Here is a 14,466-nt window from a genome sequence, read left to right on the forward strand (position 1 = left end):
GCTCTGACCCTGCAGGTCCTGGCCTGGTTCGAGGAGGGTGAGGAGACCACAACAGCCTTCGTGGAGCCCCTGGTCATCATGCTGATCCTCGTGGCCAACGCGATTGTGGGCGTGTGGCAGGTGAGAGGCACAGCGTGTGGGGCTAGGCCCTCGGGTCCTGGCTTCAAGTTGTGACCTCCACCTGCAGATCCTTCTGCTTCCGGCTCAATCCCAGGCCCCAGGGGTATCACTCTGAGGTGACAGCAAGGACAGACTACCTGCCCGTCTGTTCCTCAGGAACGCAATGCTGAGAGTGCCATCGAGGCCTTAAAGGAGTACGAGCCTGAGATGGGCAAGGTGATCCGCTCAGACCGCAGGGGCGTGCAGAGGATCCGTGCCCGAGACCTCGTCCCCGGAGACATAGTGGAAGTGGCAGGTATGCAGGGCCTCCTCCTGCCTTCACATGACACCAGGGAGCCCCGCCCTCCCTGTGCCTCTGTCTTTCCAGTTATTTGTGTCAATGGGTGGCTGTCACACCCCTCCAAAGCTATTTGACTGAAGCCTTGATAGGCAGGTTGGGAGGCTGTGGCCAGAGGGATCTTCTTGAGGGATCACAGCTCAGGCCCCTGACTCCCAGCCCCAGTCTTGGTTCCTTGGAAACTTCTAGACTTTCCCAGGGCCTGGGGCCCAAAGCCACCCTCAGCCGAGCCATTCTTCCTGCACAGTGGGAGACAAAGTACCTGCTGACCTCCGACTCATCGAGATCAAGTCCACCACGCTGCGAGTGGACCAGTCCATCCTGACGGGTGAGGCCCAGGGGCCAGGGTGGAGTGGGGACAAGGGGACAGGTATGTCTTCGAGTGGGGCTTCTCAGACTTATTCTACAACCAGGTGAATCTGTGTCTGTGACCAAGCACACAGAAGCCATCCCAGACCCTAGAGCTGTGAACCAGGACAAGAAGAACATGCTGTTTTCTGTAAGTTCCCAGGATGCTTGGGGGATTTTGCCTGGACAATGATAATAAGAACAATCACATTAATGTTATTCAGAGTTCTTTTAGAAAGAACCTGCTTAGTTTTTGGCAATGCATGCAAATTTATAATAATAATAGTAGCTTGTGTTTACTGAGACTTGTGTGTCTGGCACTGTTCCAAGCTCTTTGTACATACTAGTTTATTTAATCCATACAACAAACCTTTGAAATAAGGTTATCTGGATCTTGTTATCTGTATTTTTCAACAAGGGAACAGTCTCAGAGAGGTTAAGTAAATTGCTCGAGGTCACACAGCCTGAGTGGGCAGAGGAGGTTGTAAACTTAAACATACTAGCTCCAGACCTTTTCTTCTTTCCTGCTAGGATACCCACTTTTAGCCTGGAGAGGGGCAGAGCTTGTCATTAGTCACTCAACAGAAAACCCTCTAGAGGGAAAAAGCTTACAAAAATAGTGGAGGCACTAGAGGTATAGCTCAGTGGCAGAGTCCTTGCCTAGTACACATGAGGTCCCAGTTCCCTCCCCAGCACTGCAAAACAAAAAAGGGAGGGAAGGAAGGAAGGAAGGAAGGAAGGAAGGAAGGAAGGAAGGAAGGAAGGAAGGAAGGAAGGAAGGAAGGAAGGGAGGGAGGGAGGGAGGGAGGGAGGGAGGGAGGAGAATAAAAGTGGCAAAGGATGATGGCAATGGTCCATTTCTCATATGTAAAAACTGACCCCCAAGGCATTATGCCAAGCACCCTGGCTCTTCTCAGGGAGAGTGGTGGCTCCAGCTTTGATGAGAGGGACCTGCCCCTGTGATCTCCGAGGGAGTTGACAGCTGCCCAGTAACATCCTGAAGCCAGCATGGTGTTTGGTGCCACAAGGAAGGGCCAGATCAGTCAGACAGTGGCCAGGGGCACCCTGTTAGTTATAAGGGACTAGAGAGTCTCCTTGGAAGTGGAGACCATGTTCACACGGAGCTCTTCCTGAAGACAGCACCCTGCTCAGTTGCATGGACACCCTGGACAAGCTGCTTTGGATGGGAGGAAGGCTCTTGGAGGGAGGTTTGCTCCAGTGTCAGCAGCTGTCCCTAGGAAGCTCTCCGAGGGTGGTGTGGCTAACCGCAGGTCATTTCCTTAGCCAAGGGGCTTGCACTGCTCAGGGCAGAAGAGAGATGGGCTTGCCACAGCACATGTCCTCTTGCCAGACTCCACAGCATGGCCATTTGAAGGCACACCAAGCAACCAGCCTCCTCACCTCTGATGGACCATTTTGCAGAAGAGGACTGAGGCACAGAGCAGCTGCCTCTCCCTTACATGGGACTTGGGGATTTTTCTGGGGCCTTAGGAAGGGATAACCTGAACTTAGACTCAGGTTTTCTGGATTCTTCAGGAAATATTTACCTGGAATCATTGTCAGCCACTCTGCTGTGTGGCCGTAGTGGTTTTTATGAATCATGTTATAATGGGTTCGATGGGTTGGTGCCCAAGCTGTGCTAGTTGATCATATTGTCGAGCTCAGTCCCAGAGCCACTTCTGTGCCAGGACTTTTGCTAGGCATTGGGGATATGGTAAACCAAATTCCTACCTTCATAGATCTCAGACTAACATGGAAATATAGCAATGACCCAATAAATACATAGCTATGTAAGTCTACAGGCACTAGCAACATAGAGGAAAAAAAGCCAAATCAGAGGATGAGAGTCCTTCTCCTGCCTTTAAGTGGTTGGGTTCCCAGCCCTGGCTGGAGGCCGAGCAGCTCTTTCCTCGTCTCTCCTTTGCCCAGGGCACCAACATAGCATCAGGCAAGGCGGTTGGTGTGGTGGTGGCCACAGGTCTGCAAACAGAGCTGGGCAAGATCCGGAGCCAGATGGCAGCAGTGGAGCCTGAGCGGACACCACTGCAGCGCAAGCTGGATGAGTTTGGGCGGCAGCTGTCCCACGCCATCTCTGTCATCTGCGTGGCTGTATGGGTCATCAACATCGGCCACTTTGCTGACCCGGCCCATGGTGGCTCCTGGCTCCGTGGTGCTATCTACTACTTTAAGATTGCCGTGGCCCTGGCTGTGGCTGCGATTCCTGAGGGCCTCCCGGCAGTCATCACTACATGCCTGGCGCTGGGCACACGACGCATGGCACGCAAGAATGCCATAGTGCGAAGCCTGCCCTCTGTGGAGACCCTGGGCTGCACCTCAGTCATCTGCTCTGACAAGACAGGCACTCTCACCACCAATCAAATGTCAGTGAGTCGGGTAAGTCGCTGTAGCCAGCTTGGGGTCCCTCAGGTGTTGCTGTGAGATCCTGTGCAGCTGGGCTTGCTCCCTCCCCTCCATTTTCATAAAGGATGGAGGAGGAAATCTGGGCTCTCTCTTCTGTGGGAAGCAGATCCAGGTTCTATGGGGCAGAGCAGAAGACTAGCAGGCTGTAGCAGATGATGCCTGGCTGGACACATGTCACTCTGACCTGTGGAGTCCTTGGCAGGTCAGTGCCAGCCTGTGGACCTCATTCTCTTCATCTGAAGCTTGGGTGTACAGACCCTGCCAGGTAACCACTAAGAATCCAGGAGAGGGTCAAGTACAACTCTGGTGTCTCAGTCAAGCTGGGCCTGGACCTAGGTTCTATCCTGCTCTATCATGACTGTGTAGTTGATGTCTGTCATCAGATATGCCAGATCCAGTGACCTGGGAAGGACCAGGGCAGGAATTATTCATTCCCTAGCACTTGATCCCACATCCTGGGTCCGCTGTCCATATGCTCCAGGGAATCTGACTGAGACTCCAAAGGGCAGAGGGGTCCTCCTGACCCAGCAGAGAGTTGGGTAGGGAGGTGGTGAAGGTTGTGGGTTCCCCACTTTTTCCCAGGTTCTCATCATGATTCTCCCATCCCTGCTTCTGCAGTCTGTGCACTAGGCCTCAGGAACCCAGGCTCAGTATTTGAGACCCTAAGATCCCATAGAAGCCCATCCATCAGAGGCTACTGTAGGGGAAGGAATGCTGGCAAGCTTTACTGCCCTGCAGCCCCCAACCTACTAAAACCCCTAGTAGGATTTTATCTGAACAGTGTCTTTCTTAACTGAAATGAAGATTTGAAAAGCACAGTGTGGGAATGTAGAGGCTGAACACATTGGATAACAGGCTGTACTTGCTGGAGGAATACCCCGAGAACAGAGATAAGAACAAGGTCATTACTGAGCACCTGCTGCGTGCCGGGCTAGCCATTTGATGATGTGCAGTGAGGAAGGCAGTCTTCATGAAACAGGAGCTGCCTCCCTAGCAGAACTAACTAATAGACAAGGAAGCGGGCCACCCTGGGAGGGGACAGCACCCTGTTTCTGAGGTGCAGAGATATGGGCTGGGTGATCCAGCAGGCCCTGCTGGCAAGGCCTCCCTCTCTAGGGTCACCTCTGGGTTTGGAGGTATCTGTGCCTCAGAGCAGGGTGTAGGTTTCCTGCCCCCGAAGGCCAGAATTCACCCCCTGGAAGAGAAAGGAGGAGGGGCTGAACTCTGAGCCCACTTTCCCCCATATTACTAGTGAGAAACTGAGGCTCAGTTACTTGACCAGGGATCACACAGTGAGACGAGGTAGGACCCAAATCAGCAGCTGCTCCCAGACACTGACGAATCAGCCAAAAACCCCTCAGAGTCCAGAGCAAATGGTCAGACCATAGCTGGACACACCTGGGCAGAGTCCCCGCCTCAACTAGGACCCTGTACTCATTACTTCCCTCGGGGGAGGAGGGCCAGGCGGCTCTTAGGGGCAGGGGAAGGCATATGTCACCCTTCCTAAGGTCAGGCTTTATTCAAATTGGCTTCCCCGGGGAGATGGGAGGCCACCCAGTTGCCTGAGCACGCCTGTGTGCTCCCCAGATGTTCGTGGTAGCTGAAGCGGAAGCAAGCTCCTGCCGTTTGCACGAATTCACCATCTCGGGTACCACGTATACCCCCGAGGGAGAAGTGTGAGTGCTCCCGAGAGGGGTGGGCGTGGCCTCCTGTGGACTGGGGCGGGGCTAAGGTGCTGGGCACCTCCCGGGGGCGGGGCCAAAGCTTCGCATTGACCGTCTTGGCTTCCCAGGCGGCAGGGAGAGCAGCCTGTTCGCTGTGGGCAGTTCGATGGGCTGGTGGAGCTGGCGACCATCTGTGCCCTGTGCAACGACTCTGCGCTGGACTACAACGAGGTGGGCTCCCAGCCCCTTTCATGACCTCTCTAGTTTCCAGGGTTTCCAGACAGACCTTTTCCCAGAGTCTCAAAGTTACCACTGGTGGGTGGTCCTTGCCTCTTGGGAGTTGCACACCCCAGAAGCATGGCCACCCCTGCACATCAGGGCTACCATCCCTCCTTCTGGCTCAGGTGGCTTCGGGATCCTGTCCCTGGGGTTTGGGGACCGTGGAAGACTGCAGTGTAAGGGCCAGGGATTCCTGGGGGAAGAGGTGGAGGGGGACAGGATGAGAAAGGGAATTTAAAACAGAAGGCACAGCCCAGGAAAGGCCCGAATGTGATTTAAGCAGGGGATGGAGTGCCAAGGAGTATGCTCCAGCCTGAGGGGAAGTTTTCGACCAGATCAAGTCAACACCCATGCCAAGCTGAAGGCAGTGGAGAACCAGCAAAAAGTTTTGAGCGGGAGTCATGTAGTGAGCCGTGCATTTACTAAAGATCTTCCAGGTCTCTGGATAAATGATGGTACAGGAAGGGCAAGACAGGAGCTGGGTGCCCTGTGTTGTCCAGGCCAGAGAGATACCAGCTGAACCCTGACTGACTGCAGGCTCAGGGAGAGGGGAGAAGGCATGGGTCAGAGAGAGATTTAGGAACTGAAAATCCTGTGACTTGTTGACTGGATAGGTAAAAGAGAGGGAATATAAGGAGAGGAGGAGGTGGCCTGAGGGGACCCCAGGAACAAGGTCCTCTAGACAGCATGTGGGTGTGTGGGCTTACAGTTTGAGTGGTCTTGACTGGGTCCAGCACTGGCGGTCATGAACACTTGAATGTCAGTGGAAGCAGGAGGCATTTGGGGCCTCAAGGAGATTGGGTGGGAAGGGAGAAGCAGGGCCCAGGCAGCAGGCTTTTGAGACCCATCAAGGAGAACCTGTTGAAGTGGACAGAGACAGGGGAAGGGCAGGGAAGGATACATGGCCATTGATACAGGGACTTGGGGGTGAATGTCAATGCCAGCAGATACCACCCCAACCCCAGGCTAGCTGGGAAGGGCTTATGGGCCTGTACAGAGATACTTTGGCAAAGGAGTCTCCAGGGCACAAAGAAGGAGTGGGAAGTGAGGCTGGAGAACTGAGCTGAGGCAGCCTGCCCCTCACTCCCTTTTTCCATGGACCCTCCAGGCCAAGGGCTTGTATGAGAAGGTGGGAGAGGCCACAGAGACAGCTTTGACTTGCCTGGTGGAGAAGATGAATGTGTTTGACACTGACCTGAAGGCCCTGTCCCAGGTGGAGCGAGCTGGTGCCTGCAATGCGGTGAGCAGGGTGGAGATCTCAGGCCTCAGGCTGCATGGCTGGGGTTTCTAGGTCATCTGGAGAACAGAGAGGAAAGCAGAGTCTTGGGAGGCTTCTGGAAGGAGGAAGGATCTCAACCTCCTAGTAAGACTTGACTCTAAGCAAGGAGAGGGAAGGGTTGAACGTGGGCAAGGGTTTGGAGTTGGGAAGTGCACATAAGGCCAGGGAATGGTAGCTTTTTTTGAGAGGAAGGTAGGGGCCTTAAATGCCAGGTCGGTCGTAGGAGTACAGATACCAGGCCACAGAGAGCAAGAGGCTCTTCTTGAGGCCTAGTGGCTGGTGAGAAGCAGGCAAGAGTTGTGGCTCTGTTCCTCATGCCCTGACCTGCCTGGACTCCGCAGGTCATCAAGCAACTAATGAGGAAGGAGCTCACCCTCGAGTTCTCCCGGGACCGGAAGTCCATGTCGGTGTACTGCACGCCCACCCACCCTGACTCCAAGGCCCAGGGCAGCAAGATGTTTGTGAAGGTGGGGCCTGTCTCAGGGGCACCTGGTCTCCAGTCTTCTGAAGCACCAGAGCCTGCAGCTGCAGGGGATTGAACTAGGAGAGGGGGAAGCCCCTTGTCAAGTGACGAGCATGATATGGGGAACTGGGAACAGTACCCAGGTGTAATGGGGAGAAGCTGGGACCAAGGGACCAAGGCTGAGGGACCCTGCCTCATCGCATGAACGTGGAGTCATCCATGTTCTTTTGTAGGTTTCAGTTTTCCCTTGTGAACAGCAGGGTCAGGCAGGCAGTTCTTAGAAGCCCATTTTGCTTCTGGTGGTTTTGAAGTAGTTGGTATCCTCCCTTGATGCACCCCCCACACACACACTTTTTTTTTGGTGCATTATAGTTGTACATATTGATGGAATTTATTACATATTCATGCATGCACACAGTATAGCAATATAATTTGGCCAATATGACTACCAGGAATTCCCCCTTTCCTCTTTTGTTCTCTCTTTGATTTTCGTGAGATCCACCTGCACCTTTGTTTTCCTTTTTCCTCTCTAACTTCCACATATGAGAGAAAACATGACCCTTGGTCTTCTGAGTTTGACTTATTTTGCTTAACATAATGGTCTCTAGTTCCATCCATTTTCCTGCACATGACATAATTTCATTTTTCTTTATGGCTCAATTACACTCTCGGGAGCCCCTGCAGAAGTGGGGAGGAGGGAGACAACTCATCAGCCGGAACTCCACAACTCCTCCCTGCCCAACTGAGGAAACTGAGACCCAGATATGGGTACATATTGTGTATATGTACCACATTTTCTTTATCCATCCATCTGTTGATGGACACCTAGGCTGGTTCCATAGTTTGGCTATTTTTGAGGATGCTAGGGTTTGTTTTTTTTTTTTTGAAACTGAGTCCCTTAGAGGAAAAGGCACCAGCTCCTGTCCAGACCTCCATGCATAACACCTCTAGTCACTGCTTTCCAATCTGAAGTAGGAATCACAGCCCTGACCTCATCCCACAAGACAGATTTTTAACCCTTTGCAAAATGAAAAGACTTCCATACTGGGAGCTTGGGCTACTTTGAAAAGTTAACAGCCTTTAGGGAGGAGGATAAGCCATCTAGGGAGCTTTCAGAGACTATTCCTAAGCATGGGGTAAGGTCCAGAGTGAGACCCTAGCCTGCTGAGGAGACTGTCACAGTCCTCCCACCATACACACAGCATCCTCTCAGGGTCACATCCACCACACCCTCTTCTGCATGATTGTCTTTTTGGTCCCCTGACTGGACTCAGCCTGCTTCTGAACTTCCAAAGCCCCTACAGAATTAGAATCCCAGAGGCACCAGGCAGGCAGGGACATAGTGCCTGCATGGGATGCATTCCCACCCAACCCTACCCACAAATATTGCCACAAGCCTTCTCAACTGTGGGCTGGTGGAGGTAGTGTACCACCCAGTGGGTGGCTGGGACCTTACCTCCACATTCCCTTTAGGTTTTCTCACAGTGGGGCCTACTTGGTTTCTACTCTGAGCTAAGAATGGATTCTGTGCACCCTTGTGTGATCTTTCCCCATATTTGGGTCTCAGTTTCCTCAGTTGGGCAGGAAGGAGTTGTGGAGTTCCGGCTGATGAGTTGCCTCCCTCCTCCCCACTTCTGCAGGGGGCTCCCGAGAGTGTAATTGAGCGCTGCAGCTCAGTCCGTGTGGGGAGCCGCACAGCACCCCTGAATACCACCTCCAGGGAGCAGATCCTGGCAAAGATCCGAGATTGGGGCTCAGGCTCAGACACACTGCGCTGCCTAGCACTGGCCACTCGGGATGCACCCCCAAAGAAGGAGGACATGCAATTGGACGACTGCAGCAAGTTTGTTCAGTACGAGGTGGGTGCCGGGAGCCATATGTCTCCTTGTGGTGACTGGGCAGGTGGCAGATCAAGGGTGGGCTCAGGCCCAACTTGCACCTGCCCCCTTCCCACAGACAGACCTGACCTTCGTGGGCTGCGTCGGCATGCTGGACCCCCCACGGCCCGAGGTTGCTGCCTGCATCACACGCTGCCACCGAGCAGGCATTCGTGTGGTCATGATCACAGGGGACAACAAAGGCACGGCTGTGGCCATCTGCCGCCGGCTCGGCATCTTTGGGGACACAGAGGATGTGGAGGGCAAAGCCTACACAGGGCGAGAATTCGATGACCTTAGCCCAGAGCAGCAGCGCCATGCCTGCCACACCGCCCGCTGCTTTGCCCGTGTGGAACCAGCACATAAGTCCCGCATTGTGGAAAACCTGCAGTCCTTTAACGAGGTCACTGCCATGGTGAGGTTACAAGACTGGCGCCAGGGGAGGTGGTTGACTTGATAACAACTGTAATCTGGTTCTGATCTTATGTTTAACTTCGATACTGACTTTGTCCCTGAGCTTGACCTTGATTTCCATCTTTTTTTTCTTTTTATTAAGCAGCACACTCTCCCTCTGAGCTACATGCCAGCCCCTCTGACTTCTATCTTAATCTGTTTCTTACTTTGAGCTCTACCCTAATAGGGGTTCCAGCATTGACCAGGACCCAGAACTGATCCCTGACACACATGCCATGTAATACTTTATGTTGACTTCAGCTTTAATATGGCTTCTAATCTTGACCTTAACAGCAAGTTCAGACTTGACTATACTATCACTCCTAATGTGGACAGTAACCTTGACTTGTCCCCTGACTATGACTTGACCTCTACCTTTTTTTTTTTTTTTTTTTTTTTTTTCGGTGCTGGGGATTTGAACCCAGGGCCTTGTGCTTGTGAGGCAAGCACTCTACCAACAGAGCTATATCCCCAACCCTTGACCTCTACCTTAATCCATTTTTTTCCTTGAGCCTGAGTCTAGTATTGACCCTGACCTTCACTTTGAGTCCAACCTTCACCTTGACTCCATACCTGGCCCTTGACCTGGACCACAACTTTGGCCTCATCCCTTAAGTGCCCTCAACTTTCTCCTAAACTTCAGATTCATCTTGTACTCCACATCCAACCTGAATCTCATCCCTGTGCTCATCATGGACTCACCTTCACTCTCTCTCCACCTCATTGTCTTCTCTGATCTTACACTTGATTTCCCCAACTTTGCGCTTGTCTCCACCCCTTGCCTTTCCTTTAGCTTCATCCTTCCCCCGGTTTCTATGTTCATTCTCGATGCCATCATTTGTTCTGTTGGCTGTCTGCTGAATTGAGGGTGGTGGGGAGGTAGAGGGAGGTTTCTCAGGTGCTGTGCTCCCTGACTGGCCCACAGACTGGTGATGGGGTGAACGACGCACCTGCCCTGAAGAAAGCAGAGATCGGCATTGCCATGGGCTCGGGCACAGCTGTGGCCAAGTCAGCTGCAGAGATGGTGCTGTCGGATGACAACTTTGCCTCCATCGTGGCTGCGGTGGAGGAGGGCCGGGCCATCTACAACAACATGAAACAATTCATTCGCTACCTCATTTCCTCTAATGTTGGCGAGGTCGTCTGGTGAGGCTCCGCATCCCTCTTCCCAGTCCTCTGGAGCAGCTCTGTGTCCCTGAGACTTAGCTGCAGGGATTGAGGGATACATGCCCTACCCTGACTGAGGCCTCCCAGGGTTCCACCTCAGGGTGGGGAGAGGCAGAAGCCCTAATGACCTGTCCATGTGGACCCCAAGGAGGTGACTAAGGGTCCGCTGTCATTCTTACAGCCATGGCCTCCTCCCACTTTAAGAGAACCAGCCCCATCTTTGGGCATTGATGTGTCCATGCATGTGCATGAGTTAATTGGCATGTGTGTGTACTTGGTGTGAGTGCCCAAGTGAGAGGCTTGTGTGTGAATGTTTCTGCATGCATATATGCTCTTATGCATCTTTGGGAATGAATACAAACAGGATGATCAGGATGTGTGCATCTCACCTATGACCCACCTTCATTCCTGTCCCCATCCATCATCTCTCACTTTACATGTGATCTCCCCAAAACCTTGTCCTTGTCTTCGATATGTGAGAGATACCCATGGGGATGATGAGCATATGCTTGCTGGACACAGGTGGATTCTGCACCTCTGCTTATTTGGGCAAATAAGTAGGTGTCTGCTGGTGTTGTGGGACTGTGTGGCAGCTTCTAGGCTTTTGCATGTGTCTGGTGCTTGGACATGCATTGTGTGTGTGTGCACATACATGTGTACTTGGCCTTTGCTAGGTATGAAGAGCAGATGTCTCCAGGGTCCAGAGCTGGGACTAGGGAAAGCAGGGCTGGCCTGAGTGTGAGCAGGAGCTGGACCCTCCATTGGTGGAGGCTGGGCCTACTGGGGGCTAGAGCCCATGACTCTGGTTCTAGCATCTTCCTCACAGCAATTCTGGGCCTGCCTGAAGCCCTGATCCCCGTGCAGCTGCTCTGGGTGAACCTGGTGACAGATGGCCTACCTGCCACAGCCCTGGGCTTTAACCCACCAGACTTGGACATCATGGAGAAGCTGCCCCGGAATCCTCAAGAGGCCCTCATTAGTGGTTGGCTCTTTTTCCGATATCTGGCTATTGGAGGTGAGCAGGGGCCCAACTCTTGGTGAGCTTCCTGAGAGCCTGTATCCATTAGGCTTGCAAACTGCAGATAGAGCAATTTGGCCAGCTATGCCAAAAGAAACTCTGAGAACTTGTGTAAAAGACTGGAGCATATCTCAGATATGGCTGGATCCAGGCCTCAGACAGTATTATTGTCATATTTTGGCTCTGCTTCAACTCCATTCTCAGGCAGGCATCCCTCAGGTGGCAGAATGGCTGCTGCAGCTCTAGCCCTCATGCTTACTCCATTACAACCCCAATTCAATAGAAGAGAGAACTTGTTTGATAAAATTCTCAAGCCTGTTCTCATTAGCATAAGTTGGGTCACCTGCTTAAGTTTTAGCCAATTACTATGACCACTTGATTGTCATTCAGTGGCCACTGTTGGCTTTGAGGGTAGGTGTCTGCAAACCACATGGCTTAGAGAGGGAGAGGGTGGTTCCCTGATGGAAATTCAGGAAATTGCTAGGAAGGAGAAATGGATGCCAGGAAACTGCCACTGTCCACTGCAGCCAGTCTCCTCTTCCCCTCCCTGCAGTGTACGTAGGCCTGGCCACAGTGGCTGCTGCCACCTGGTGGTTCCTGTATGATGCGGAGGGACCTCACATCACCTTCTACCAGCTGGTGAGCAAGTGATGGCCAGGGAGTCTGTTGGGTAGACTGGAGGTAGAATTTACCACTTGGGCTGTTGGGAGTTCCAGGGGAGAAGAATCCAGAACCCCATGGTTGCCCACCACTGTCCGACCCCCTCCCCTTATTAAACATCCACCACTTAAGGAGTCAATCTCAGAATGTGCTGGAAACTCAGAGACCCCAGAGGGGATGATGCTTCCACTCCCAATTATCATTGCAGTGTTTCCTTCCTCTGAGTGTATCTGCCCCTGGCACCTGAGCAGGAGGCAGCCCAAGGCCCACATGCCTGGCACCCAGCAGCCCTCAAGGCTGGGGGACGGGCCCTCCTGAAGGAGTGGAGAGCCTCTTCCTGAAGGCTGGCAGTCCTCCCCTTCCCACTCACTGCAGAAGCTCAGGTCAGCCTTGGGTGCCTCTGCCCTCTTGGCTCCTGTGGGAACTGGACTGTAGAGTGGGGAAGATGCCACTTCCTTCCAGCCTGTATCCATTCTTTAAGGATTCCAAATCTCCAGGACCCTGTGCACACCTCTCTTCTGAGCCCCAGCCCCACACATCCAGCTGGATGTCCCTGAGATGTCCAAAGGCCTAAGCCAGATGTTTCACCTTCCCCCACACCAATCCCTCTCTTCCATCCCCATCTCTGTTCCACTACCTGCCTGATCACCCAAGCCAGTCACCTGGGAGTCACACTGATCCCTCCCCCATGCCCTCCATCAATCTGCACTGCCCTCTCAACAGCCCAAGCTCATTCCATTTCTCAATTAGCTGCTTGATCAAGAAATGGCTATTAGGTACCTACTGTGTGCTCGGCACAAACTACTAAGCCCATGGCAGTGATGAGCAGGCAGTTCCTGCAGAGTTTAGTCTGGGGGGATGAGGGCCGTGGAAACAGGCATTCACATTCAGGGTGAAGGGCTTCAGCAGAGAAAAAGAAGGTGGCTGTGGGGCTCAGAAGTATTCGAGGTTGGACCTAAGGTAGAACTTTCAGCTCTAGTTGTTGGGTTTCAAGAGGAGCCTAAAGTCCTAGGGTTCCTGGGGGATGCTGCTAAGAGGCTACAGAGTGGGGCTGGGGTTGTGGCTTAGTGATAGAGTGCTCGCCTAGCACATGTGAGGCACTGGGTTCCATCCTCAGCACTGCATAAAAATAAATAAATAAAACAAAGATATTGCATCCATCTACAATTGAAAAATATATTTAAAAAAGAAAAGTGGCCACAGAGTGGTTAAAAACAGGAGGCATGGAGCCTGGATCTAAGCTGCCAGGTTCACACCCTAGGTCACTGCATGCTAGCTTTGTGACTCTGAATAGACTGCTTAACCTCTCTGCCTCATCTGTAAATGGATAGTAATAGTCCCTCCCTCACAGGGCTGTTGAGAGGATTAACTGAGTTAATACTTATAAAGTGCTTAGAATGACATGTGGTACACAGTAAGAGCTATGGGTATTCATTAAGTTAGTCAAACCCAAAGTGCCAGAGGAAATAGCCCAGCAGGCAAAAGATAGGAATGGATAGAGCAGTGGCTTCAGTAGAAATGGGCTCCCACAGGGGTTCCTGATGTGCTTATGAGACAGACAGTTCAGCCCTGAGCACCTTCTAATAAACCATGTAGAAGTCCACACTGTGAGCCATGACCTGGGGCATAATGTGTGTGTGACCTGGCTCACTGTGTAGCACCTAGGAGGTCAGAACAGAAAGTGTTTATAGCAATGGATTTATTGAAACACCTTGATATGATCCTGTTGGTATTTTCACCCCTTGTTTAGCATAATGCTGTGCCCATGTTTGCATGATCACATAAGTCATTAGGATCTGGGAGGGTGGGGTCTGATGGCGGTGGTACAACTAGCAGAAGGACTTGATTCTCTTGGTCTCTTGGCCACATGGGTAGAGCCAGGTTCTAAGTTCAGGACATTTTCTCTACTGCATGATAAGCTCCAAATAAAAGTAGTTGCCCTTGCCTCAGATGTGTGGCTTTTGGAGAAACAGTTCTACTGTTGACTTAAAAAGACAAGAGTCTCTATCTTGGTTAAAATAAGAACTAGCATGGGCTGGGGATGTAGCTCAGTTGGTGGAGTGCTTGCCTCACGTGCACAAGGCCCTGGGTTCAACCCCCAGCACCATAATAAAGCAAAGAACTAGCCAACACTCATTCTACCTAGTAACAACTTTGTTACATTAGGCTTAATAAAGCATGTAGTTTTGTCAAAAAAAAAAAAAAAAAAAAAAAAAAAAAGAACTAGCCAAGCCCATAGCTTCCTAATTTTTCTTCCTGCATGAGAGAATAGGCAGGTGCCCAGAGCTGCCTTTGCCACTGCACTGGTGCCGTGGGGAGGGAGGGATGCAGGACTACCCTGACTGCACAGGGTGACAGACAGTGTGTCCCTTCACAGGTT

The 14,466-nt window shown here is 52.2% G+C and overlaps 1 protein-coding gene across 3 annotated transcripts in view; it reads left to right on the plus strand.

Annotated features, from left to right (window-relative positions):
• ATP2A3 (ATPase sarcoplasmic/endoplasmic reticulum Ca2+ transporting 3) overlaps positions 1-14,466 on the plus strand; it is a 35,925-nt gene that overhangs the window by 12,599 nt on the left and 8,860 nt on the right. For all 3 annotated transcript variants that reach the window (XM_079134123.1, XM_079134122.1, XM_079134121.1), the window contains exons 4-17: positions 16-120; positions 277-415; positions 705-785; positions 871-956; positions 2,735-3,199; positions 4,814-4,902; positions 5,019-5,121; positions 6,278-6,409; positions 6,790-6,915; positions 8,552-8,770; positions 8,868-9,203; positions 10,167-10,387; positions 11,221-11,423; positions 11,980-12,065. In XM_079134123.1, the coding sequence (XP_078990249.1) occupies positions 16-120; positions 277-415; positions 705-785; positions 871-956; positions 2,735-3,199; positions 4,814-4,902; positions 5,019-5,121; positions 6,278-6,409; positions 6,790-6,915; positions 8,552-8,770; positions 8,868-9,203; positions 10,167-10,387; positions 11,221-11,423; positions 11,980-12,065 (2,391 nt within the window). The remainder of the gene's footprint in view (positions 1-15; positions 121-276; positions 416-704; positions 786-870; positions 957-2,734; positions 3,200-4,813; positions 4,903-5,018; positions 5,122-6,277; positions 6,410-6,789; positions 6,916-8,551; positions 8,771-8,867; positions 9,204-10,166; positions 10,388-11,220; positions 11,424-11,979; positions 12,066-14,466) is intronic.

The sequence above is a fragment of the Sciurus vulgaris genome (genome assembly GCF_902686455.1).
Source record: "Sciurus vulgaris genome assembly, chromosome: 3".
Classification (NCBI taxonomy): Eukaryota; Metazoa; Chordata; class Mammalia; order Rodentia; family Sciuridae; genus Sciurus; species Sciurus vulgaris.